The sequence below is a fragment of the Tympanuchus pallidicinctus genome, unplaced genomic scaffold (assembly GCF_026119805.1).
Source record: "Tympanuchus pallidicinctus isolate F22 unplaced genomic scaffold, pur_lepc_1.0 scaffold5, whole genome shotgun sequence".
In the NCBI taxonomy this organism is placed as follows: Eukaryota; Metazoa; Chordata; class Aves; order Galliformes; family Phasianidae; genus Tympanuchus; species Tympanuchus pallidicinctus.
The window spans coordinates 26,766,969-26,792,139 of record NW_026294769.1 but is presented as its reverse complement, the minus strand read 5'-3'; the positions used below and the strand labels follow the sequence as shown (position 1 = coordinate 26,792,139).

At 39.2% G+C, this 25,171-nt stretch overlaps 1 protein-coding gene across 1 annotated transcript; it reads left to right on the top strand.

The window, feature by feature from the left end:
- The first annotated feature begins 9,154 nt into the window (after positions 1–9,154).
- On the top strand, positions 9,155–25,094 carry NDUFV2 (NADH:ubiquinone oxidoreductase core subunit V2). Its single transcript, XM_052703755.1, is given in 9 exon segments — positions 9,155–9,234; positions 9,236–9,302; positions 10,374–10,439; positions 17,400–17,462; positions 17,553–17,669; positions 19,274–19,442; positions 20,942–21,051; positions 23,998–24,074; positions 24,941–25,094. Coding segments are annotated over 9 exon segments (828 nt in total). The 5' UTR covers positions 9,155–9,169; the 3' UTR covers positions 25,035–25,094.
- The last annotated feature ends 77 nt before the right edge of the window (positions 25,095–25,171 follow it).

Sequence of the window (25,171 nt, the reverse complement as noted above, 5' to 3'; positions counted from 1 at the left end):
AAAGATCCTCCTGCTCTGATCTGTCTGGAATGCCATTCTCTGTGCCTTCTTCCACTGCCAGCAGGCTCCTCTCTCACCCAGCAGTCAGTCTCCATATGGCTTGGGCAGCCCATCTTTGATTCTGTGAAATATAAAGGCAAATAATTGCAGGAATTTTATGCCCACATTTGGAAAAACAGCATTATGCTACAATACTCTCAATGGCTGTGAATGGGGAAAGATTTACAGAGCAAAGAATGTGATAGTTACTGAGATAAATAATAAACCCAGATGTCAGAGAAGAACAAGATCAGAAGGTGCCTAAAAGTGTTTTTTTGATGAAGCTTCAGATAGCAGTTGTAAGTTGTTTGTTAAGTAAGCTGAGTGAAGAAAGGATGATGAGGCAATAAATAGGAAAGGTAGGTAAGTTTGAGGATGCTGTTTTGATTAAGATGGAAGAGTTTAAATTATGCTTGGGTTTATAAAGAGGATAAACTGAAGAAGAGTGCATATTGCATCCAAGTAAGAACTTTGAGTCTGGTGCATTGTTCCTTTTTTCTGTCCCAGTGTGGTGATATTAAGTCACACGACACCGTTTGTGGTGAAAGAATGGCACAGGCTCTGGCATAGTCACACTATTGTCACCTGGGTTTGGTGCTGGATCTTGGAAAGGTGTGAGCCTGCAGGGACACAGCCATGAGAGGCTCTCATGCAGTAAGCAGAATCTGTGCACCAGGACACTGCTGCCAACAGGGCAGGCATTTGTTTCAGCACGGGTATCGACGTGTGGAACAGCTGGATCTAGTGATCCACAGAGGTGTCAAATTAGCCTGTCTGTTCCCAGCAGACTTAATTACTTTCAAAGATTTGAATATAAGACCAATGTAATTCCTGTGCTTGTAGTTATTATCCATAGAGTTGTGCAGGTAGCTCTAAGAAGATGTACATGTTTTGATTTGCGTTATATGAAATAGATTCCTTCCTTAGGGATGCACTTGGACGCAATGAAAGACTGATACAACATGGTGATAGCAAGAGCCATGCTAACAGAAACACTAAGCCCTGGAAGGACCATCCAAGGCAAAAGGAGAAATGAAAAAGATATTCTGGTCTTCCAGATTGAGGACTATGCAAAAGCAAATTATAAAACCAAAAACCCAAACAAAAGATAAAAGATAAAAACAGCAAATGCTATTGAAATACGGTGCAACTGCTTGAATAAACAGGATAATAAACAAAGATGGCAAAAACTTATTTGTGCCCTAGGATACTTTTCAGGGTGAGAATCATCTGTTTTTAGACTAGATACTAACACATTAGAAAGTCAGTGACCTAAAAGTCTGGGCAAAGTAAAAATATCCGTACAAAGTGCATAATAATAACTGCATAATAATAATTTGACTAGGAGTCAGATTCTGCTGGTAGAATTTTGCTGCCTCTAGGCAAGAAATGAAGATGTTGTCTCCTTTCATGCACACATTCATTGTGTTGGGTTTATTTTGTTATGAGGCTGTTTTTTTTTTGTAAACTCAACCCCAAGAGGTTTAATGCATTTTAATTTCTTTTAAGTAGGTCACTGGTTTCCTTTTTTTGCACTGCCCTAATTCTAAGTCAATTTGTAGTCTAAATCTTTAGTTAGTCTCTTTAGAATAAAACAAATAAAAAAAGCACTGCTGAAACTGAAAATCTACTTTAACAATTATATTATACTCCACTTTAACCTCACCCTCTCAAAACTCACCAGGGTGTTTTAAAGGTCTTGCCTTTCCTTCTGCTAATCCATCACAGATAAGGATTCAAGGAGGAAAGCGTCTCCTCCTTGAAAGGAAAGATGGAAGTTGCATGTTGTAGAATAGATTTCTTTCTTGCAGAGTACGGCAAGGCAAAGCACCCTGTTACTGAAGATGTCCCCCTTTTGGTCATACATGATTTTTGTGAAAAAAAAAAACAAACAACCAACACAAACCTGAAATACACAGACTCTCAGGAGCTAACAACACAATAGCCCCAAACTCTATCTCATCATGTCCTTCCTGCTTCTATCTCCACTGAAAATTACAGCTGCCTTCCTTGCTTCCTAGAAGACCTGAAGAACTTGCTTATAAAACTACCCACAAAATGACAAAAAAAAAATAAAAAAAATTGTCCAGCATGAGGCAGGGAGAGACTGCCATGAGGCAGTGACAAGAATTACAATACATTCAGGTAGTAACTGTGAACGTGGGGGCTCATTTCTGCTTGACTAAAAGGCAGAGAGAGTGTATTCATAATTCATTTTTTCTTGGGATGCTATGGGCTGCCATTTCACTAGCATTTGCTTAGCACTGTAATCCCAGTTTATGAATCAAGGGTCATGCCACTGTGACTGCTATGTTACCTGGATCTTGTGGAAGCAAACAGAACACTCAGTCAGCACAAGATGTGAGATTCAAAGGCACTGTGGGAAAAGACATAAATAAATAATAAATGAGCTAAATAATGAAGACTAGCTGTACCTAATTACAGTTCTAGCTGTCCTGTTGAATAAAGAAAGTTCAAAGCTGATGCTGAAAGATGCAGATCCTTTTTCCGCCTGGTGTTTGCACTTCACAGATGATTAACATGAGAAAGTCAGAAGATGCCATGGAAGTCAAACCAGTTTTTCATAGTTGAAGAGAAAAGCAGTGTCTCTTACAACAGTTTGCTTATTTACACAGCATTCTTCAGTTTAAATTAACCTGAATACAGAAGCAATGAAAAATGTAGAATTGAATTGCATAGACCATTTGGAGGTTGTTATTCCTTGCAGCTTTTGCATGTTCTACACATAGGAGAGACTCAGACAAATACAGGAGCTCATGTTCTTAGCCTGTTTAAGTATCTAATATTGCATGTGAACACATTCACCTCCTCATCCCTTTCCATTAATCGTTTAATTGGGAATAATTTGCTCCTAGTGCCCTTTCCATGCCGCAGCCTGGGGCTTATGAATGCCTCAGCTCTGGGAACAGAGTTTCTCTCAGACTACAACAAAAGCATGGTGCATGGACACAGCTCACACACCAGCAGGTTTCTCTGGGCTGCCCAGTGGTCAGTGCATGTTCACTTCATATTTTCCTATCTGTAAAATAAAGATAATAATTCCTAATCATGTTTGAAAAAATAATTTTTGGAAAGCAAAGTCTTAGTTACACACTGAGTATGATTATTTCATTCCCAGGACAAATAACTGCTTGGGCACATTTATGTGATTGTTACATATTTCTAACTAATGTGAGTAGTGGAAATGAAAGTATAAAGTTCGGGGATTCTTTTAAAACTTAAACAACATTTCCACTTCGATACATGGTATAAAATACACTTCCACAGAAAGGTAAAGTTTAAACAGCTACAGCATATTGAAACAACTGCCCTTGCAATTTGCAGAAAGTATTAATGTAATCGACGGACATAAATGATTGCACAAAGCCTTTGAGCAAATACCAACACCATTAAGTTATCTTTCTCCATCACTTAATCTATTGGTTGAAGAATGTTTCAAATTATACTGTGGGCTTGCCCAAGAGACCTTAGTAACACTAAAACTACATATGGGAACATACGTATTCACAGAATCACAGAATGGCCAGGGTTGGAAGGGACCTCAAGGATCACGAACCTCCAACCCCCTGCCACATGCAGGGCCACCAGCCTCCACGTTTAATGCTAAACCAGGCTGCCCAGGCAAGCCCCATCCAACCTGGCCTTGAACACCTCCAAGGACGGGGCATCCACAACCTCTCTGGGCAGCCTGTTCCAGTACCTCACCACTCTCTGGGTAAAGAATTTCCCCCTGATTGTGCATTGTGCAGACATGTTGTATGTGGTGCAGTGTGTCATTAAAAGCACATCTTAAAATAAAATAAAACATACTGCATGTTGTTGCTAATCCTATGAAATGCCACCTGTATACAGAACAGACTGGATTATGAAGGAAGCCCACTTTGAATTTCAGCACAGATATATCTTATATATCTTAGACTTTATGATATAAAATGAAGTAACTGGCTGCACCACGTATCAGTGTTTCACTGAATTCATGGCCTCACAGCTAGTGTAAATCTTCCTTGCTCATGCAGAGGGTATTGTATAAAGGATGCAAGCATTTTACCCATATTAAGTACACAATACTTCTTGACCTTATTTTCATCATTTTTCTCCACTGTTCACTGGTATTGATACCATTTAGTCTGCATGAACTGTAAAGAGAGATGCAAGTTTGCCATCTGCAGCACAGAAGCCTTGGAAACAAAGTGATCGTGAACAAAAGAACTGAAACATGTCAATAGGCCATGAAAGCTCATATCTTACAAACTGGTAAACAGGTCCTCAGCTAAGGAAAATCACTTTAGCTCCTTCTCCTCCAGTGGAACTGTATCACTTTCCACCAGCACAGATATGGCCAGTTATCTGTGCCAGTGTTGTACCCCTTCTTCAGAAGTGTCTTTTCAGACACTGTAACATGCACTATACCTTCCGGGTTCTTGTGGTATAGTGAGGGTTACTGCCATTCTGGACAGCCTCACCCTACAGCATTAATCTCTGGTGCTTACTTCCAGTGTGGTTCTCAATAGCTGTTCAGTGCTGTGGTTAAGCCACTGCATTTGTATTCTTTTTTTTCTTGTTCCACAATACTTCCCATTTTCTTTCCTTCTCAGTCCTTCCACAGCTGCTTCTCTAACAAAAAATGCTTTGCTGAGTCACCTCCATGTAAAACCTTCCCACAGCCCATATAGTCATCTTTTGTTGGAAGAGCTCCTTATAATAAATAATAATAATAATGATTTAATAAATAGATATTCTAATATTTATAGTTCTGAGGTGTATTAAATGAGCAGGCTGCTCATTGTTTGTCTTGCTACTATTTTGCTTTGGAAATGGGTCTTAGATCATATCCTGTAGTACATGTGAATTATTAATGAACCAAATCTAAACTATTGCATGGGCAGCAAAATTATTTTCATCCAAAGCACTATTAGATATGTAAGCCAGGTTTTTGCAGAGTGTTGAAATGTGAGGCTTGCAATGGAGAGTGGTTGTTTTCCAGTGTTTTTCAGTCTCCACTACTGAATATGATCTCTTCTGTTTGCCCCCAAGTTTTCACACTTTCTAAAATAGAACACTGTACTGGTTAAATATATACCTACTAGTGAATGGTGCTGAAGTTTTAGAAAGATCTTAATAGCCTTTTCCTCCCTTCCTCCCTTCTTTTTGTCTTTTTTTTTCTTCACAGTTGACAGTAGAATTGAAGAGTTGATTGAAGGTTTTTTAATGTGGTTAGAAGTCTGTGATACCATTTGATGTATTTATGTTCTCTCCAGATGACCTGTTTTCAGGAGAATCTCTTCAAATGGCTTGTTAACATTAACAATCTCCACACTGCAAGTTGCTTACTGTTCATATTATTTAATACTGGACCATTTATCATAAAATAGTTAAAATTTAATGTTTTCAAGGAAGATTGGTCAATACTACTTGCACTGCTATAGCTTGAAGTACTGCTTTTGAGTGTCAGAAATTATACAGCAAACACCTGTACTTGAGTAATGGTTTGAAGATTAATTAAAGCTGATTTGTTTATTTTTGTATTGCAAGATGCAGAGTAGTTGTTAAATGTTCCTACTATGCCTCCATTTGAAACAAAAGCCTAACAGCAATTACTTGGCATAATGCATACACTAATAAAGAAATTCGATGACACGGCAAATAATTATTTGATTGCAAGAATAATTATCTAGTCTATATTTGCAGCAAATGATATCATTCTCCATCTCTTCTGTAACAGTGCATGCAATTGGAGCTTGTGAAGCTGCAGGATGCACACCTGCTGAATTTCCAGACCCTTATCAGAACAGTAAACACAGGGCATTTTTTTCCCTATGCAGCTTCTCTTATTAACAGGTCATACTGGAAAAGGAGTTGTCTAGCATAGCTGTGGTCCAAAGAAGACCCTCATGGGTATTGCTGTCCGTGTGAATAGTTACATGTGCGTGCTTTGTGATGATGGGGACTGAGTGGACAGTGTTGGCACGTCAGTGTGCAGAAGACAGAATACACACAGCCAAAGGGCAAGTCTGCAGATGCTGGACTCCCCTTCAAGGTCATGCTGTTTCTCATTTATTTTTTTTAGTATTGCCATCTGATAAATAGACTGAGTTTAAATTATAAATGCTTCCAAATGCATTTGTTTCTACTCTATTGACACACTCTTGAAGTCCAGCTGAAAAAGGATGCTGGGCTAACTCTGGTAATTAATAAATGACTGTGATCATGTATTTGCAATTTATATTGTACAAGTAAATGTTTATAAATTTATCTGCACAGGAACAGTCCCTGGTTCTAATTATACACAGCCTTCACTATTCTTAGACCATATGCCTAGGGCAGATTCTCAACAGGATCTAAAAATTTGGCTTAGCAACAGAATCTCTAATCTGTTCCTGAACATTGCTGCACTGTGATACTTGCTCTGTTTCAGCCTGTATTTGCAGCGTTTGAAGAATTCATCTCAGAGTAAAAGAGGAACACAGAAATGAGGTTTAAAAGAGGCCTAGGAATTAGTGAAAACATATCAACCAAAATATGAACTACCAGCAGTAGTAATTAAATTACAAACGTTGGTAGCAGCTCTCAGCTTTGAGGAAGTGAAGGAGCAGTAAGACAAGCACTGATTACAGTAAACCCAAATGTAAAAGGAGGTAATTTCACCAGACAGTTAGTACTGCATTCTAGTTGCTTTGTGCAAATGGAAAATTATCTGTTAAATTACATTAACAGTTGCCAAATATATACATGTATATGTTTATGCCTGTATGTCTGGGTCTTTTAGCAGTACAAACCCATAACATAATGATTAAACTATTTTAATAAAATTCAGTCTATTCTAGTGTAGCTTATCTTGCCTTTCTGAATGCTTACATGAATTAAAAAGGGTCATCCTACAGAAATAAGCACATGAAAGAAAGTTCATTAGCATTTTAGATGACGGAAAATGTCATAAAAAACAGATAGAGAATGCTTGATATTCATATTGTCAACTAGAGATTACAATTTTTGCCACAATGACATATAGGTAGATAGATTTTCACTGGGCAACATATGAGGGAGTGAATTTCATAAGGCTGCATCACTGAGCAACACAGTACAGGACAGAGTGAAGAGTGCAGGGGAGTTTCCTCCACGGAGGGAAAGAGGATATGGAATCATAGAATCATCTAAGCTGGAACACCAAGATTACCAAGCCCAAGTGCCAACCTACCATACAGAGTCCCAACAACTAAACCACGTCCCTTAGTGCCATGTCTAAGTGTCTCTTAAATACCTCCAAGGATGAGACTCCACCACTGAATTTGTATTAGATTAGAAGGCTCTGCCACTTTATCTACTAGAAAGCTTTCATGTTTTCATTAGTAAGTAAAAATAATTCTTACATTTCAAATAAAATCTAAATGTTTTTCTTTTTTTAAAGTGACCCAGACAATGTTGATTCAGTACCATCTGTCCTTAGTCACTTCCTCTGAGGTCAGTGTTTCATTCCCTCCAGGGACAGAGCTCTCCAGCCAGACTGCATCTCTCATGACAGGCCATATTTCCCCGGCACCTTGGCTGGAGTCTTCACAAAATTAACAATCTGGGTGGAGGGAGGAAAGATGGTGGAATTAATCTTTTCATTTTCCAGCTCAAGGTATTCATAAGTGATGTAAGCACATGCCTTCTAATATGATCACTTGATTTTCATTCTATCTATGGAGATTAGTGTGTTCACAGAATGCTGTGTAGATATGTTATTGTTCATTGAGATGAACGTCTCTATGAACAAAGCAGAAATGGGATTTCTGAACATGTAGCTTGGCCATAACTTACATTAGTACCACTCAAAACACAGAAAATGAGCAGTCTATCTTTGAAAACTATGCAACTGAAAATACATGTAAGATTCAATGATCATAAGTAATATATGTACCTTTATCACTATCACAAGCTTAAATAAGCACATCACAACATATGGTAAGAGATGTCAGCACATCGGCTGATGCTTGGCAAATCTACAGCTCTTGAGTACTCAATGGTATAAAATACTTTCTTCTGAATTATTATTTGAAATACATGGATTTTCTTTGTAGTGAAAGGAATAATTCTGCATTCTTCACTTGAAGATCTCAACATTACAAGGTCTTCAATGTTTCTAACAACTTGTTTTAACCTAGGAAGAACCATTATTTTTTTTTCTTCAGCTCCAATATTTGTACTGTATCATATTGTAAAATGAAAATGTTTATTGAAGACCAGGACAATAAAATGTTTAGTATTGCTTTTTCTGACCAAGGGAGGTCAAAACATAGATACAAATGGTCCTAACATTACATAGCCCAATCAACCAAGCTTCTTTTGGGAAGAAAGGAAGTCTGAAGACCAAAAAAACTCATCAGAGATCCTGAAATGTTCCCCTATTTTATTACAGATATGTCTGTAGTAATGCCTAATGGGAGGTGGGAGGCAAATGGATGAGGTCAGGCTCTTCTTGGTAGTGCGTAGCAATAGGACAAGGAGTAAAACTAGAACACAGGAAATTCTGTACTAACATGTGGAAGAACCTCTTTACAATAAGGGTGCTGGAGCATTGGAACAGGATGCCCAGAGAGGCTGCGGAATCTCCCTCTACAGAACTATGCAAGACTTCTCTGGACATCTGTCTGTGCCACCTATAGGTACGTGCTTTAGCAGGGAATTTGATCTGCTGAGGTCACAGAATCACAGAATGGCACAACGATCATCCAGTTTCAACCCCCTGCTGTGTGCAGGGTCACCAACCAGCAGACCAGGCTGCCCAGAGCCACATCCAGCCTGGCCTTGAATGCCTCCAGGGATGGGGCATCCACAACCTCCTTGGGCAACCTGTTCCACTGTGTCACCAGCCTCTGTGTGAAAAACTTCCTCCTAATATCTAACCTAAACCTCCCCTGTCTCAGTTTAATACCACTGCCCTTCCAACTCCTATGAAGTATTAACGAGGGACGGATCTAGCACTGAATTCCCGTTTGTACCAGCGACAAATAGGCACTGCCTAGGCACTGACCAGCCGCTCCCTTCCCACGCAGTCCCGCACCATAGCCGAGACGCTCCAAGCCACGGCCGCAACAGACAGGCGCGCGCAGGCGGGCGGTGCTGGCGCATGCGCAGTGTCGCTCCCCTTGTGGCTGCGCGGAGGGCACCGCAGGCTTCAAGGAGAGGGCCGGGCCGGGGCGCCTTTCGCTGCCGCCGCCATGTTCCTGTGCGCTGCTCTGCGGGCTGCGGCCGCGCGCTCGGTAAGGGGGCGGTTGCAGGGTGTGGTAGTGGCGGGGTAGCCGGCCGGCCGCGCGGTGCGGGAGGTCGCGGGCAGGGTCTCGGCGCTGCCCTCGCAGGGGGGAGCGGTAAGGCCTGGCCTCGGGGATGGAGCGCTCAGTGCGAGGGCTGCGCTCCGGGCTGCGGTCCAGTCCTCTCGCTGTGCTCTCCTTGTGCCTTGAGGCTTTTGCCCGAGTGTGCCTTGTCATGTGGCTCCCTGTGAGCACTCGGCTGGTGCAGTGCGCTCTATAAGGGATGCAGGAGTGATCTGCACTACAGTTATTTGTGGATTCAAGAGTGCCTTTTGGTCTCTGACAACAGCAGGGAGCGAATTGTTTTCCTGCCTGATGCTCTCAGGCGAGCCAGAACTGGAGAGCAAAAGGGAAATGGATGCGTGCTGCGAAGTACCTGTAAGGCTGCACGGCACATCCACCCACCTGCAAGGAGTCATTGTGTGACAGGGGAAACCACTGCTGTCACACGGCAGGTGGGACCGTGTAATGCTGGGATGCTTCATTTGCTTTTACGGCAGAACAGATCTGTTTCATCATCGCAGACACAGGCAGAGACTATAAAAAGTGAGACTGACTTGTATTATAGGTCTCTCTTCTTGTATTTAAGGTGCTTAGTTTTGTGTATTGTCTTTTGTCTGATGTCAGTGTTAGTCAGCAGAGAGAGCTGTAGTAAGGTGTAAATGAGAAAAGCCTCAGTACTGCTGGTACCTTTGCCAGATGTTTGGCTCACCAGTGGTACAGAGTAACAAACTGAAAAATTCTTCATAAAGAGTTTAATGAGGATTTGTATTCAAACTGGTGGAACGTTTACCAGTTTGAAGTTCAGTCCTTTAAATTCTCTTGATACGCCGTGATAGCTTCGGGCAGTGTAGTAAATATGCTCTCTTGCAGTACAGTAGAAGTCATTGTATTCTTCTCTTGACTTGATTAGGGATGGCAAAATAATGAGTGACTTACAACTTAAATAGAACTCAAACTGGTTCTGAAAAAGGATATGCAAGTTATAGGCTATCAATACCATCAACTTTGTTTTGTTTGTAGATGAGACAAATCCGATACTTACATAAAACACCAGCATGCAGTTCAAGTGGAGGAGCCTTATTTGTGGTAAGTCATCTTCTACCTTGCTGGAAAGGGGATGTGTAACAAGAGGTTAGTATATGCTTTTCTTAATCCTCCTGGAAGTTTCTGATGGGTGCAACTTAGGGCAATCTGATTAGGTTGCATTTGAGCTTGATGATCTTTAAGGTCTTTTCCAATCTGAGCAGTTCTGTGATTCTATAATTGTTATTAGAGTTGTGATATGTTGTCAAAAGGTTGTACTGTAGTTCTTGGCATAATGTTTCCTATTTTATGTAGTGAAAACTTCTGTACTAGCAATGCTAGCAGCACTTGTATGGGATTACTTATTTGTATAATGTTTGATTTTTTGTTTAAATTTATCACAATATTTCCTCTTTTTTTTCCAAATGCAATTAATTTAATTTGTAACTTGACACTAAACTTCCTGTGGACCCAGTTTCTTGGCTTCTGCAGTTTGCCACAGAATTACCCATAGGTCTGTGTCCGGCCACCTTCACTAGCTGCTGAAAAGTGCAGTTGTTGTTAATGCTTTATGACATACAATAAGTTGAATAGTGATTCATAATTGAGGCAATTAGACATTACTGTTATACATACAGTAACAGTAATCGCATAAATAAAAGTGTGTGTATACAAACATGTAAAGCGGGTGTATTGTGTGTCTACCTCTGAAGAGAACCTGAAGCATCTCTGAGAGGAGTGTTCTCTCCCACTCTGCTGCATTTGAAACTGCACCTAGAATTCAGTTCAGCAGCTGTTCAAAAGTTCAAATTTACTGTTTTTTCTCTGTTTATTGGAACTCAGCACTGTACTGGAGAATCAACTGATTTGTTGGAAGCAGGTGTTCAGTGTTTTTGGCTAGATTGTTTTTTTGGTCTTTCTGCAGCTGTTTCCACAGCTTTCACTTTGGATGAAGTTAATGAAGTTACATACTTTGTATGCTTTTCCAAAGCCTGAACAGGCATTGGTAATGTATGGAGTGAGAGCTATTACTCAAGAAGTACAGATAACATGGGTGTAGGCTGACAAGTTAGGAAACCTTAAGAGTGGTCTGAGGTGGGTGAAGAAAGCAAAAGGTGTCTTTGGCACACTAATAAATGTTGGTGTTTGGAGTATGATGCTAGATGCTCTGTAATGTCTTCAGCTTTTTGCAAGATTTATCTTACTGTGTTAACGGTTTGCTGGAGGGGGGAGCACAGAAATAGCAAAAGAGAGGTACAAAAGTTTTGTGCTTTAGTAAGCTTATAATTTGTAACCGTTTTATTTAATATTATCTTCCACTCTTCTTATTTTTATTCCCCATCATATATGTATTTTTTTCTAGAAGAGCATAGAAAATTGTGGGGCGATGGACTTGTTTGTTTTTGTGATGGCCATAAAGCTATGGGAGGTAGATAGCTGCATGTCATTCTGTGTGAATGTTACTGTTTGCCCTAAATACAACTAAAATCTTCAGAGCAATTTTTAGTGCAAAGTTAAGACATAATTTAACACAAGAAATTTCAAGATTGTTTTTTTTCCAGATTTTGGGTAGGAGGGAACATGAATACCTTATTTTCTAGAATATCACAAGAAGACCATAGAATCACAGAATCGTTTGAGTTGGAAGGGACCTTTAAGATCATCTAGTCCAACTGTCCCCAGGACAAACACAGGTAGATCAGGTTGCTTATAGCCTGGTCCTACCTAATCTTGAATGTCTTCAGGAATGGGGCATCACCCTCTGGGCAACCTGTTCCAGTGCCTCACCACTCTTATCTTAAAAAACTTCCTTGTATCCAATCTAAATCTCCCCTTTTCCTCTTGTGGTATCACAACAGCCCTGCTAAAGAGCCTGTCCCCTTCTTTCTTACTCCTTTCTCCTTTAGTTACTGAAAGGTACTGAAGATGTCTGCTGTGATTTCTGCAGTGTCAGAAGTTGTTAAAATGTGACTGTGGAGGAACAGTGGGTGTACCTGGGAGAAATTCCAACCTCCTGTTGTGATGGTCTTCTTTGTATGTCAGTTTACATAGGAGCACCTGGTTTTGTTTTGCAAAGAACGCTGATTGTGAAACAGCCAAGGGGAGATTACTCAATCATTAAATCCAATCCGGTACCATCACAGGCAACTGTATCGCACTTCCAGAAAGAATATGTCAAATTTTAAATGAGATGGATTGTTTGCACTTAGCCTAAGGATGGTAGTCCAAATCTACCATATTTCTGATAGCAGGGGAAGGGCTACTTTCAAAAATGCTTTTATTTACAATAGTTACCTGTTTTCTTCACATACACCATCTAAGTACTTGACTTAATTTATTGTCTTCATCCTCTGTAACAGCTAAACCTTAGCTCTTATATTTTGTTACTTTCTGGCCATCAGCACAAGGGCCCAGATTCCTCAACACATCAACTGCATTGGTGTGGACTTTGTCACAGGGCTATTCTGTACAGAAGGTTTAACTGTTGTGTTGCTGCTTAGCTTGTGGTGATGGGCAGTGAAATACTTAGATCTAAGAGCACTTACACCATTCTTTATTTAGGGGATGTTTATATCTTGAGTTCTGCTACAATAGTGAGTATAGGGTATTCTCTCATTGGAAAAGAAGTGATAAATTTCTTTTTATTGCTGATTTAATACAAACTTATAACAATCTTAAACATCCTCTTGCCTGCAAATGATACAGTTTTCTCATTTTGGCACTTAAACCATGTTTACCACAGGGCATACATCAATTGTCAGGTTTCTTTTAGGTAATATATCAACTTCTTTGTAGTGTACATGGAAAACTACATTATTCTAGTTACTTTATTATCAGGAGTAATCAACATGAATTCACCAAGGGCAAATCACACTTGATCAACCTCATAGCCTCCTATGATGTCATCACTAGCTCAGTAGTTGGCAGGAGAGCAGTGGTGTTGTGTACCTTGGCTTCAGCAAGTGTTTGACATCATCTCCCACAACATCCATGTTACGAAACTTAGAAAATGTGGGATAGATGAGTGGGCAGCATGGTAGATTGAGAACTGGCTGACTTGCAGAGCTCAGAGGGTTGTTCTTAGTGGTGCAGAGTCTGCTTGGAAGCCTGTAACTAGTGGTGTTCCCCAGGGGTTGGTGCTGGGTCTGGTCTTGCTCAACATCTTCATCAGTGACCAGGATGAAGGGATAGAGTTCTCCCTCAGCAAGTGTGCTGATGATACAAAGCTGGGAGGATTTGCTGACACACCTGAAGGCTGTGCTGCCATTCAACAAGATTTGGACAGACTGTGGAGCTGGGCAGGGAGGAACCTGATGAGGTTCAACAAGTGTAGAGTCCTACACCTGAGGAGGAATAACCATACGTATCAGTACCGGTTAGGAGACGATCTGCTGGAAAGGAGCTCTACAGAGAGGGACCTGGTGGTCCTGGGTAGAGTTTGGCCTTGGTTTTCAGGAAATAGCTTTAGCTGATACTTACATAATAGTTTGTACTTATCTGTGTACAGGAGGAAGACTTAACATATTTTCTTTTTTTGAGCATTTCTCATATGAGGAAGGCTTAGAGAGCTGAAACTGTTGAAGACAGTGTATGTAAATGCCTGACAGGAGAATGTGAGAAAGACAAAGCCATGCTCTTTTCGGTGGCACACAGGAGGTTCTCTCTGAACACCAGGAGCACACAGTGCTGTGTGGGTGAAGGAGCACTGGCACAGGTAGTTCAGAGGCTCTGATGTCTCCTCCCTGGAGATCTTCAGAAGCTGTCTTGATGTGGGCCTGCTCTGTGTGGCCCTGCTGGAGCCACGGTTGGGCTCCGCCAGCCTCAGTTCTTCTGGATGCAATGTAATGTGTTAAGTCTGAGTTTGTTCCTCACATCTGTATCCTAAAAAGGCACGAAAGCACCCTTACAATTTTGGAGCTAATCAGCTATTGGAAGTCCCAGATAAATCATGTCACATGGATAAACAGAAGATGAGGGAATGTGTGATTGACAAATTTGTAGCAGCTCAGAAGGTCTAGAACTATGAGCTCTAGCAGACTGTTCACAGTACTGAATTAGGCAAAGCCCATTTTGGAGACAAGCGTGCAAAAAGCTGTGACGTTTTGTTTATAGTGTACACCTGCACAGAATCGGCAGTTGTGGCAACCTGTAGATTCAGATATCAAGCCTTTATTGTACTTATCCATATGTGGGGGGCATTTAAGGAATATCAGTTTAGAAAAGGTGCACATGAAGTAAGTGTTCGAGACAATAAGTGTTTATTTAATCAAATACACTTATCTGCTAAAGAAATTGAGTTGAAGTGCAAGTCCAGTAACTGGAAGGCAAAACAGCAGCTTGAGATAAAATGGGCATGCACATTCAAAAGGAAAAGTTAAGTTATGGAAGAACTTCTCATGAATCATGGATTATCTGTGCAGCTAAGACCTAGAGCAGATCTGTAAGGGAAAGAAATTATGAGTTGGAGGAAAAAAAATAGACTGGAAGTACTTTGCATCAGTCTCTTTTTTTAAGAATTTTTATTGAAGCCGGTAGAATCACAGAATGGCCAGGGTTGGAAGGGACCTCAAGGATCATGAATTTCCAACCCCCCTGTCACATGCAGGGCCACCAACCTCCCCATTTAGTATCAGACCAGGCTGCCCAGGGCCCCATCCAACCTGGCCTTGAACACCTCCAGGGACAGGGCATCCACCATCTCTCTGGGCAGCCTGTGCCAGCACCTCACCACTCTCTCTATAAAGAATTTCCCCCTGACATCCAACTCAAATCTTTCCTCTCTGAACTTAAAACCGTTTCCTCTTGTCCTGCAGTTATCAACCCTTTCAGAGAGTTGATTCCCCTCCTCTTTGTAGGCTTCCTTTAGGTACTGAAAGGCTGCAGTGAGGTCACCCTGCAGCCTTCCTTTCTCCAGGCTGAACAAGCCCAGCTCCCTCAGCCTGTCTTTGTAGGAGAGGTGCTCCTGATCATCTTCATGGCTCTCTTCTGGACCCTCTCCAACAGCTCTGTCTTTCTTGTACTGGGAGCTCCAGACCTGGACGCAGTACTCCAGATGGGGCCTCACAAGAGCAGAGTAGAGGGGGACAATCACCTCCCTGTCCCTGCTGGCCACCCCTCTTCTTATGGAGCCCAGGATACCATTTGCTTTTTGAGCTGCAACAGCACACTGCTGGCTCATGTTAAGCTTTTCATCCATTAGGAACCCCAGGTCTTTCTCTGCAGGGCTGCTCTCAAGGATGGCTTCTTCCAGTCTGTATGGATGCCTGGGATAAAAACCCTCATCAACAATACATAAGATGAGTCAAATCCTTTATCTTGAGCATTCAGTCTAAAATAGAGGCAACATCTTCCTAAAAGTTGTTTTATGTTATCTTCTAGACAGCAGGAACAGTACATTCATACTTTGTAACAGCTTACACTGTTCAAAGCAAATCAGCTATTTTTGGTAATTAAGTTATTAAGGCAAGTCATTCCAGGTAGAGAAGTACGTACTGACAGCGTTTTTGTAAGGCTCCCAGCTGCAGAAGGGATACCCATTCTCTAACTTGACAGTGGCAGTAGTACTGTTTGCTTGAGCATATGGACAGGATAAGCCAGGGGAATTAATCACTGGAACACCAGAGAGAAATGGAAGTTGGGTTTGGGGTTTTTCTGTGTTAAAATTTCTAAATCCAGGAATAGCTATGAACCATAACAAATTCTGACTGCTGATAGATCTTATCGTATTGCCAGTTTCTTGCAATGTTAAATCTTTCATGAAATCCTTCAGTTCTTAAAAAGGAAAAGTAATGTGGGAATTATAAAATTTGGGTTGTTTGAGAATTAAAGTGAATGTCAAAGTAGGTTTCTTTTTTCCTCCTAAATACATTTCCTTAAAGGCTTGAATTGTTAGTTGATTATGTATTTCTTTTAGTTATAAACCTTGAGTACAGCTTGTTTCTGTGTACGCTTTCCATTTAATTTGAAATGTTCCCAGTTTGATAACAGTGTAAAGTTTGGAATTAATCTCAGCTATGGGTATGTCAAAGATACCATAATGAGCAACTTTGTGTTCTGCATAGGCTTCTCTAGGGAGTAAGGATCAGAACTAAAACTGTGCTGTAGCAAAATGTCACTTTTTTTCAAGACTTCCAAACTTGGATTTTCTAAACACACGAATTAGAACTGATTTCCATTTGATGCTTTTTAAGAAGACCACCTTACAAGTAATATGATAAACTGCCATATTTTGGAACTATGAATTGAAGGTTCTGCTTGTTCCATTCTGATTCAGAATTCCTTTTTCACACAGAGGGTGGTGACACACTGGAACGGGTTGCCCAAGGAGGTTGTGGATGCCCCATCCCTGGAGGCATTCAGGGCCAGGCTGGATGTGGCTCTGGCAGCCTGGTCTGGTGGTTGGTGACCCTGCACACAGCAGGGGGTTGAATCTGGATGATCGTTGTGGTCCTTTTCAGCCCAGAACATTCTGTGATTCCATGAAATCTATCTAAGAAGTTGAAATCCGTTAAAAAAAAATTGAAAATGTGAAGATAGCTTGCTAGTACATTCAACCATTCTATTTATGTAGCAAGATACTTGGTAGTTTTTTTAAGTTTTTGGCATTTTGTGTCTTATGAGAAAAGGAAAATAGGCTATTATTGTTTATTAAGGTACTAACTAAAGGACTCCTAAATCTGCTTGTGATGAGTTTGAACGCAATTGCCAAAATACATCAACTGTTCCAAATGTCTGTTTTGAAAGTGACACCACTTTGCAGAAGAAATAATTACTTGAATAGGAAATAACAGGAATAAGTTAATATTTTCTTTTTTAAGAGTGATGAAGTAATTATGAATGTTTCTGATGACTTTCTTACAGATGGTTAGTCATTTATGATTGAGTACTATTAAATTTTTATCTGGAATGTATCAAATGAGTTTTGTTGAAGTAACTCCACTGTAACTGTCTAATGAAATAATTTGCAATGGTAAATCTGTCCTGAATAATTTCCTGACAACACTATTTCTTCTTCTTCTGAAGCACAGAGATAGTCCTGAGAATAATCCAGATACTCCCTTTGAGTTCACACCTGAAAACAAGAAGGTAGGCAGAGAAAAAAACCAAAAACATAAATATGCAACCTTTGTGTTTAGCTTATCACTGATTGTTTTTTGTTTTTCAATCTTTCTAAAGCGAATAGAAGCAATCGTAAGCAATTACCCAGGGGGACACAAATCTGCAGCTGTCATGGCAGTGCTAGATCTGGCTCAGAGACAGCATGGATGGTTGCCCATATCGGCTATGAACAAGGTATTTAGTGCTGAATTATCTTTTAGGCATAAAATCTGACTTGTAATAGTAGAATACAACTGTTTGTTTTTTTCTAATTGAAGTGTTTTAATGCAGGAATTTACACTTGGCACAGAATTGCGAGAATTCCCTCTGAGACTGCATTAAAAAAAAAAAAAAAAGGGAAAATAATGCATGAAACTCTTGGGTCTGTTTATGTGATGCTACCTCACTGCTAGGAACTGAACAGAACAAAAATTATGTGGGCCTAAATTAGACAGGCTTTTCCCAGAATTATCCTGAATGTAGCATCAGAAATTTGAAAGACATTCATGCTGAATTTGGAGGAAAGAGAAGGGTGATGATGACAATGCTTTTTCATGTCCCCTTTACATCAGTGGTGCTATGCACGGCCAGGATTGTACTTCATCTCTAGGCCTGTAGAGAGATCCACGAAGCATGCAGTGATGTAGTGTTTGGAATGTGTATTTCATAATGCTTCATAGCAAATATCAGTAAGACTAGTTTCTTATCAAATTATCTATTAATATTGTTTAAAAAAAAAAGCAAGCAGCTGCAGTATTCCACAGTGACAGTAAATAGCAATAAATAATTCAATTTTTCTGTTCATACAAATTACTCTCACTTTGTGTTACAGGCTGGCATATCAGTTTTCAAATGAAATGTTTGAAGTTCAGTCAAGATAAGCTAAAAGAGGGTTGTGATCATTACAGAAGTTACTGAGTATGAGTGAAGTACTCATATAAAAGGGCAAATTGTCTGCTACTGTTCCTACTACATAGGATAAAGCCACAAATCTCCATCACTACTGAATGGGATAAGTCTTGTTTGTTAATTTTGTGAGTGGTATTATGTTGGAATGACCTTTGAAGCAAGGCTTTAAAACAATCACATATTTTCTGTGGCTTGGTACTGGAATATAAAACAGCTACGCTTTAGGAAATGCAGTCAGTTCTCAACCTGAACAATCTGCCAGAGTTCCAGGTTAATGAGATAAAGGATACTTGCACCAGAACTGGCTCACGAGTAGTGCATCACTGTGTATTTGCTAGCTGTGATTCAGTGGTGTTTTTAGAGCCAGGCCTGCTATTGTCACAGTACCCCAGGTACCCCAGGCAGCCTGCTGTCTCTAAATTAGGTGAGTGTAGTACTGCCTCTGTGTGTTTCCTTTGATAAAAAGCTGAAGTGGGTTAGTGTGGGCAGATTCATATGAGTTCATTCATTCATACAGCAAGAGTGCAAGTACGCTACAAGCTGGAGCTGGCAATGAAAGCTGGAATCCAGCTGATCCTTGAAACTAGCCTGTTTATGATGCTGGACGAGGACTGACCTGAGTTTCTTACTGTGCTAATCCTTGGCTTAGTGGAGCTTGTGCTCAGACAAAGTTGACTCCAATCAGAGTAACTCCGGTGTTTTCTCTTAGCGCTTAAGAAAAGTGCACAAAGTTGTGCTTTGATACACATCCCCATTTTTCTATTTACTTGGAGAACCAAAGCCTCTGTTACTGCACATACAGAACAGGTGACCTGACTGGAATGATTTCATAAATGCCTTATTGATGCCCTCTGAGAATTCAAATAGTGTCTGTTTTCCCCTTATTATAGGTTGCAGAAATTTTAGAAATGCCTCCCATGAGAGTGTATGAAGTAGCAACCTTCTATACAATGTATAACCGTAAACCTGTTGGGAAATACCATATCCAGGTCTGCACTACCACGCCTTGTATGCTGCGAGACTCTGACAGCATTTTAGAAGCCATTAAGAAGAAACTTGGTATGATACACATTTGTAATATTCTTCTTTATATACTCACATGTATTTTTTACACTGGTTTAATGATGTGTTGCTACCTAACTGAAGCAAAAGTCTTCATATGGTGGGGGCAGTGCAAGAATATTTAGTATTTAGAGTGAAATTATCATCAAATAAGCACTTGAACACATTCAAAAGCGAAGAAGAAATGCCAAATCCAAATACTTCAGTACAGTAGGACAAATAAGACCATTGTCAAGAGTGTCAATTAGTGGTCTTAAAGTGGTTTTAAAGCAGTTTGCTAGGAAATGAATTATTCTAATACAACTCTTGGACTGAGAATTAAGCCCTATCCGATATACAGAAGAAGACTCTAAAAGCTGTATCACTTTATATGCAAAATGAGATTTTTAAGGCACATGCTATGTGAAACTTATTTGTGAGGTTTTTTTCCAACCTACTTAAGTGAATAGAATTTATAAATTTCTCACAGGAGAAGTCAGTTGAGAGTTCTGCATCATATAAGGTGTAAGGAGAACTCTCAAGTTTGTGTTTTTTCTCTCACTGAATGATTATGAGGGAAAGAGAGGGTAAGGTCAACAACTAACAACTTTTCCCATTCTATACATTTAGAAGCTGTGCTGACATTTCATGAGAACCACTGTGATAAGAGCTGCAGAGCAGTTGCTTGTAATATTCCTCCTCCTATGTTGTTGTCTGGAAAAGGCATCTTCAGATTAAATTTGTCCTGGTTTGTTGTTGCATAAATTGTTTAATTTTAATTAAAACTTGGTTTGAAAAATCAAAGGAAGGGCAACTTCTTGTAATTAAGGTCGTTTGTGTAGTTCTTACTGATTTGCAATCAAACATTTACTAGGTTTTGCTCCTTTCTATTAACTATGGAGGAAATTTGTAGCTTGGTGTTTACTTTCCACAGACTATTCTGGCAAGCTCAGACTCAGATGTTATTTTTGGTAACCTGCCCTCTGGCAAAGTCTGTATCTTTAGTGGTGATATCACTGTGACAGAAACACGTCATGGAAGCTAAGCATGTGTACAGAGTTGTTCAGGAAAGAAGCTTCTGTGTAATAACTTGGAAGTTGTTTATGAATTTGTACCAAGTCTTACTGCTTACATCTTGGTTAACTTGGAGATCAGTAATGAATACGAATGCGTTTAATATCAACAACACATGAAAGCTCTGTCTTCCTTATTTTTCCATTCTGCATATCAGCTCTTCCTGAGTAGAGCTGTTTTGTTTTTCAGAACTGTCATTTTAAGATTATTTTTCAATAAAACAAACCTGTAAGTCTGCTCTCAAAATCGTGTCCAAAGACTGACTTCACAGTTTATTAGAACCTTTAACAGAAAACTTTTGGACTTGTCTAAGAGGATTTAACTGTATCAGTGCTTTGGTAGCTGAAGTACAAATAATGAGAAAATTATGATGGGATCAATAATGAATATTCTAATGTTGTTCCATACCCATTGCTGAACCTAGTATTTTTTTTTTTTTTTAGGTATTAAAGTTGGGGAAACAACACCTGATAAACTCTTCACATTGATAGAAGTGGAATGCTTAGGTGCTTGTGTAAATGCACCAATGGTACAAATAAATGACAACTATTACGTAAGTACTATACATAGTATGTATAAGTGTATATGTAAGTGTGTGTGTGTGTGTATATATATATATATATATATATATATAAAGAAACTAAAATTCTTTGGTAGGCTGTTTCCATTCTTTCAGATTCTGGTTTTCTTATTTTGAATTCCTTTTGGCAGGGACAGCTTTTAACTCAGTATCTTTTACTTTCTTGGCTTCTTCCTAGAACGCTTCATCTGTATGATAATGTACTGGTGCCTCCTGGTTTCTATACAAACACACTGTGTTAATGCTTCTGTTTTTGTAATGAGATGATGAGATCATGGATATTCTTGTGGAAGTGGTGTTTTGGCATACTTAGACAGTAGAATGAACTTTCTCACAGGTGGCTTTCAGACTGAGAATGTTGTTTTTTCCTTTTGGTTTTTTTTAAGCAGCTGTATATCACAGCCTTGCACTGTAGTTTCCAAATTTTAATTTATATCGTTCACTCAACAAGTCACTAAAATGCATCATCTGCTGAAAAGTCAGCTTGTTTTTGCATTTCCACACAGTGAAACCAGCTCTCCTAAAATGTATAGATTCAGCAAGATTCTGTATATGTTTTGCTGTAGGTTTTCTGTGTTGTTGTTTTGGTCATTTGAAATAATGCAGACAGTTTATACTCTTGATGCACCAACAGCCTGCTTTTGTCATTAAGCAGTGTTATAATGGAATGGAAGAAAAAGATTTCTGCTGCATAGGGTTGTATAGACACTGTGAAGAAAGTCCAGAAAGCATTGCATTTGGTGGCATAAAGCAAAATGTTATTTTCTGTTGTGCTTTTTTCCTGCTGCAAAGAAAAACTTTGTGTCAGTCATGTTTTTAAAGGCTTTGCAAGAATGTAAAGTTAACAAAAGTCCAAACTACTGCTAAGCAGGATGCTCAGAGCTAAGATTATGGAACGTTAACATTAATAAATGATTACTAAAGCTCTAAAATGTAGTGCTTGACAGCATACAATTTCTACTGACAGTCACTTGGGCAGCCAGTTGGTTTTTACTATACAGAAGTATGAAGCTTATTATTAGTTCATAGCACGGATTGAACATGTTACCAGTATGGATGACCATACAGAATGGCAGTGCGTGTCTAACTCACTGCATCACACCTAAACACTGATTTTGGTATTTCATTTTTTTAAGCATGAGGTTGTTCTATCGTGTGTGCCCTTTCTCCCATTTAACAACTATTTGGTTCTGCTGAATGCTAATATAAATGCTGAATGGAAGTTGCATTGTTTCTCTTCTTCAGAGCCTCTCTTCAGGTGTACCACTTTAGAAGTTTTGATCCTCTTCAGAATATCTTATCTATACAAAGAATTGTAAGAGGCAAAATTTCTTACTTCATAGCTTAAGAATAGAAATCACTGAAATTCTACAATATTATCTAGGGGGTTAGTTCCCACTGTTAGCTGAAAGTGATGACTTCTGCTGAAGAGTTAAAAAAAATATCTTAGAAGAAGTGTGGTGTTGCATTTCTGAAGTACCTGCTACACAATACTACTTAATTACCAAGTGATGGAAAGCAAATTCAGATTTTTCTTTTATCAAGCCTTCCTTTATTTGCATTTGTAAAGTAATGGCCATACTTATTCTGGGCATCTGTTCAAAGCCAGTTGTACCACGGTAAGCTTATGTTGGATATCAGGAGAAACTTCATTACAGAAAGGGTTGTTAAGCACTGGAATAGGCTCCCCAGGGAGGTGGTTGAGCCACCATCCCTGGATGTGTTTAGAAACCATTTGGATGTGGTGCTTAGAGATATGATTTAGCAGAGGGTTGTTAGAGTTAGGGTAGAATAGTTAGGTTATGGTTGAACTTGATGATATTTAAGGTCTTCTCCAACCTAAGCAATTCTATGATTAGGAAATCTTTTCTTATCAGCCTCTTCTTCAAAGCCTTCTGTAATAGTTTTGGATGACATATTACTGATGCTGTTCACACTGATGGTTATTCCTTCTCTTCTACAACATCTACAATTTCCAGTGTATATGAAGGCCATGTGTTTGCAGAGAACAAAAGCCATGTTTTCTAATAGCTCCATCGTTTCTGAGCAGAGATAAACACTGGGAGTGCTGTTACGACATGGCAACAGTCTTTTCATAGGCCATCAATGAATCTGTGGTTAGGTCAGTGTGTTCTTTCCGGTATGTTAAACTACTTTTTTCCTACTTTGACATAGTAGGAAAAAGGGAACATGATAATAAGAGTAAAATGAAATTCACGTATTTTTCATTTTGGATACTGTCTTGACTTACGCAATGATGTGTGAGGTTAAATTTATTTATTTTATTATTTATTTATTTTTAATAGTTGCCTACATCTAAATCTGGAATTTTTTATTAGATATGTAGTAAGTTTAGAATGGTCGGTTGGAAAGTATGATCCTGGCTGAATGCTATTTTTGAGCTTTAGACTTCTGAATTATGGCCCACTTGGATGCCAAAGGAATTTATGCCTTCAATAAATAGAGCATTTAAATAAGGGTTATTTAATTTCTTTAGAACTATTCTGTTATACTGCACCCAGTATTTTATTTTATTTTTTTTTGTCATAACCAGTGCCAGTTTGCAGTATGTGCAACAACACTGCATATAATGGGTAGCCAAAGATCCAGCTCACTAATATACTAAGGAAGCCAAAACCTCAAGCCCATGTTAGAGACGACCACTGTGAACAGTTTGTTTTAATATAATTTCTGCAACTATACATAATAACAATATTGAAGTTTATATTTTATGTCGTAATTAAGGTTTTAGCCCTTCTGATTCTTCAAACCCGTTACATGTATGTTAATGGACAGGATCAAAGTTAGCTATGATAGGATCTCAACTATGAGAACCACTAATCTCATTAATTGTAAATGCTGCAATTAATACGATTAACAAATTTGCTGACTTTTTATTGTCTTTTTTTTCTTCAACAGGAAGATTTAACACCCAAAGATATTGAAGATATAATTGATGAGCTAAAGGCTGGTAAAGTTCCCAAACCCGGCCCAAGGTATGCAATATTTGTATAACAGTGGTCAACTATTTAAAGGCTTCTCCTCTTGAGAATGAAAACTAAATTCCTGTTAGAGCTATTTGCCTTTGCAGATCTTTTTGACTTAGGATATGTAGATAGGATAGAACAGTGGATGGACTAACGTTATGTTCCTGATGACAGACTACAGGATAATCAAATGGGAACGCATCGGTTTTGACTTATTACCTAATAGGTGAATGGCATTGCCCATTGTTTTCTGTTTTTTGGTTTTTTTTTGTTGTTTTGTTTTTTTTTTTTTTGCCTGGATGATGGAAGTCAACAAATACCAGAAAGATCTGACATCTGTGAAAGGCTTTATTATGAAGCTTTACACACTTATTATTTTCTATTGTCCTGTGTTAGTCCAAATACACAGATGTATGAATGGGAGAATTAATTAGCACTTTTGACTTAGGTGTCTTTTTTATTCCTACTCCTATAATTTTATTTTTTTTAGAGTACGAGGATAATCTTGAAGTTACATTTTCTAAATACAGGGATGCATCTTTAACAAAAACATGACTGATACAATTGGATTTTGCTTTTGGGATTACTGGAACCAACACTGCTTTTCTGCATATCTATAAATAAATAAAAAATCCTTTCTTGCATTTCATTTGCAAAGCTATTTGACACTACTTGAATTTGGAAGCCTTTTGTTTTAAGGGTAGCATCCCACATTTCTGAAGCATGAATGAGAACAAATGAAAAAAGTGGCTTCAGCCTGAAGCCATTTTGTAACTATATTCTATCCAGTGATTAAACAGTATCCAAATACCAGTAATGAATGAATACAATATCCTATAATACCAGTAGTGAATGCAACTGCTGTTGTTTTTCAGGAGCGGACGTTTTTCTTGTGAGCCAGCTGGTGGCCTAACATCTCTGACTGAACCACCCAAAGGACCAGGTTTTGGAGTTCGAGCTGACCTCTGAGGAGTTTTGTAATATATGTTAAACTGTCTGGAAATAAAGTAATTTTAATCACAGTTAAAATGACATATGGTTAATATTTGGAGGGGAAGAGGGAGGAAGCAAAAGGAATTGGTTACCATGATCTAAACTGCTGCAAT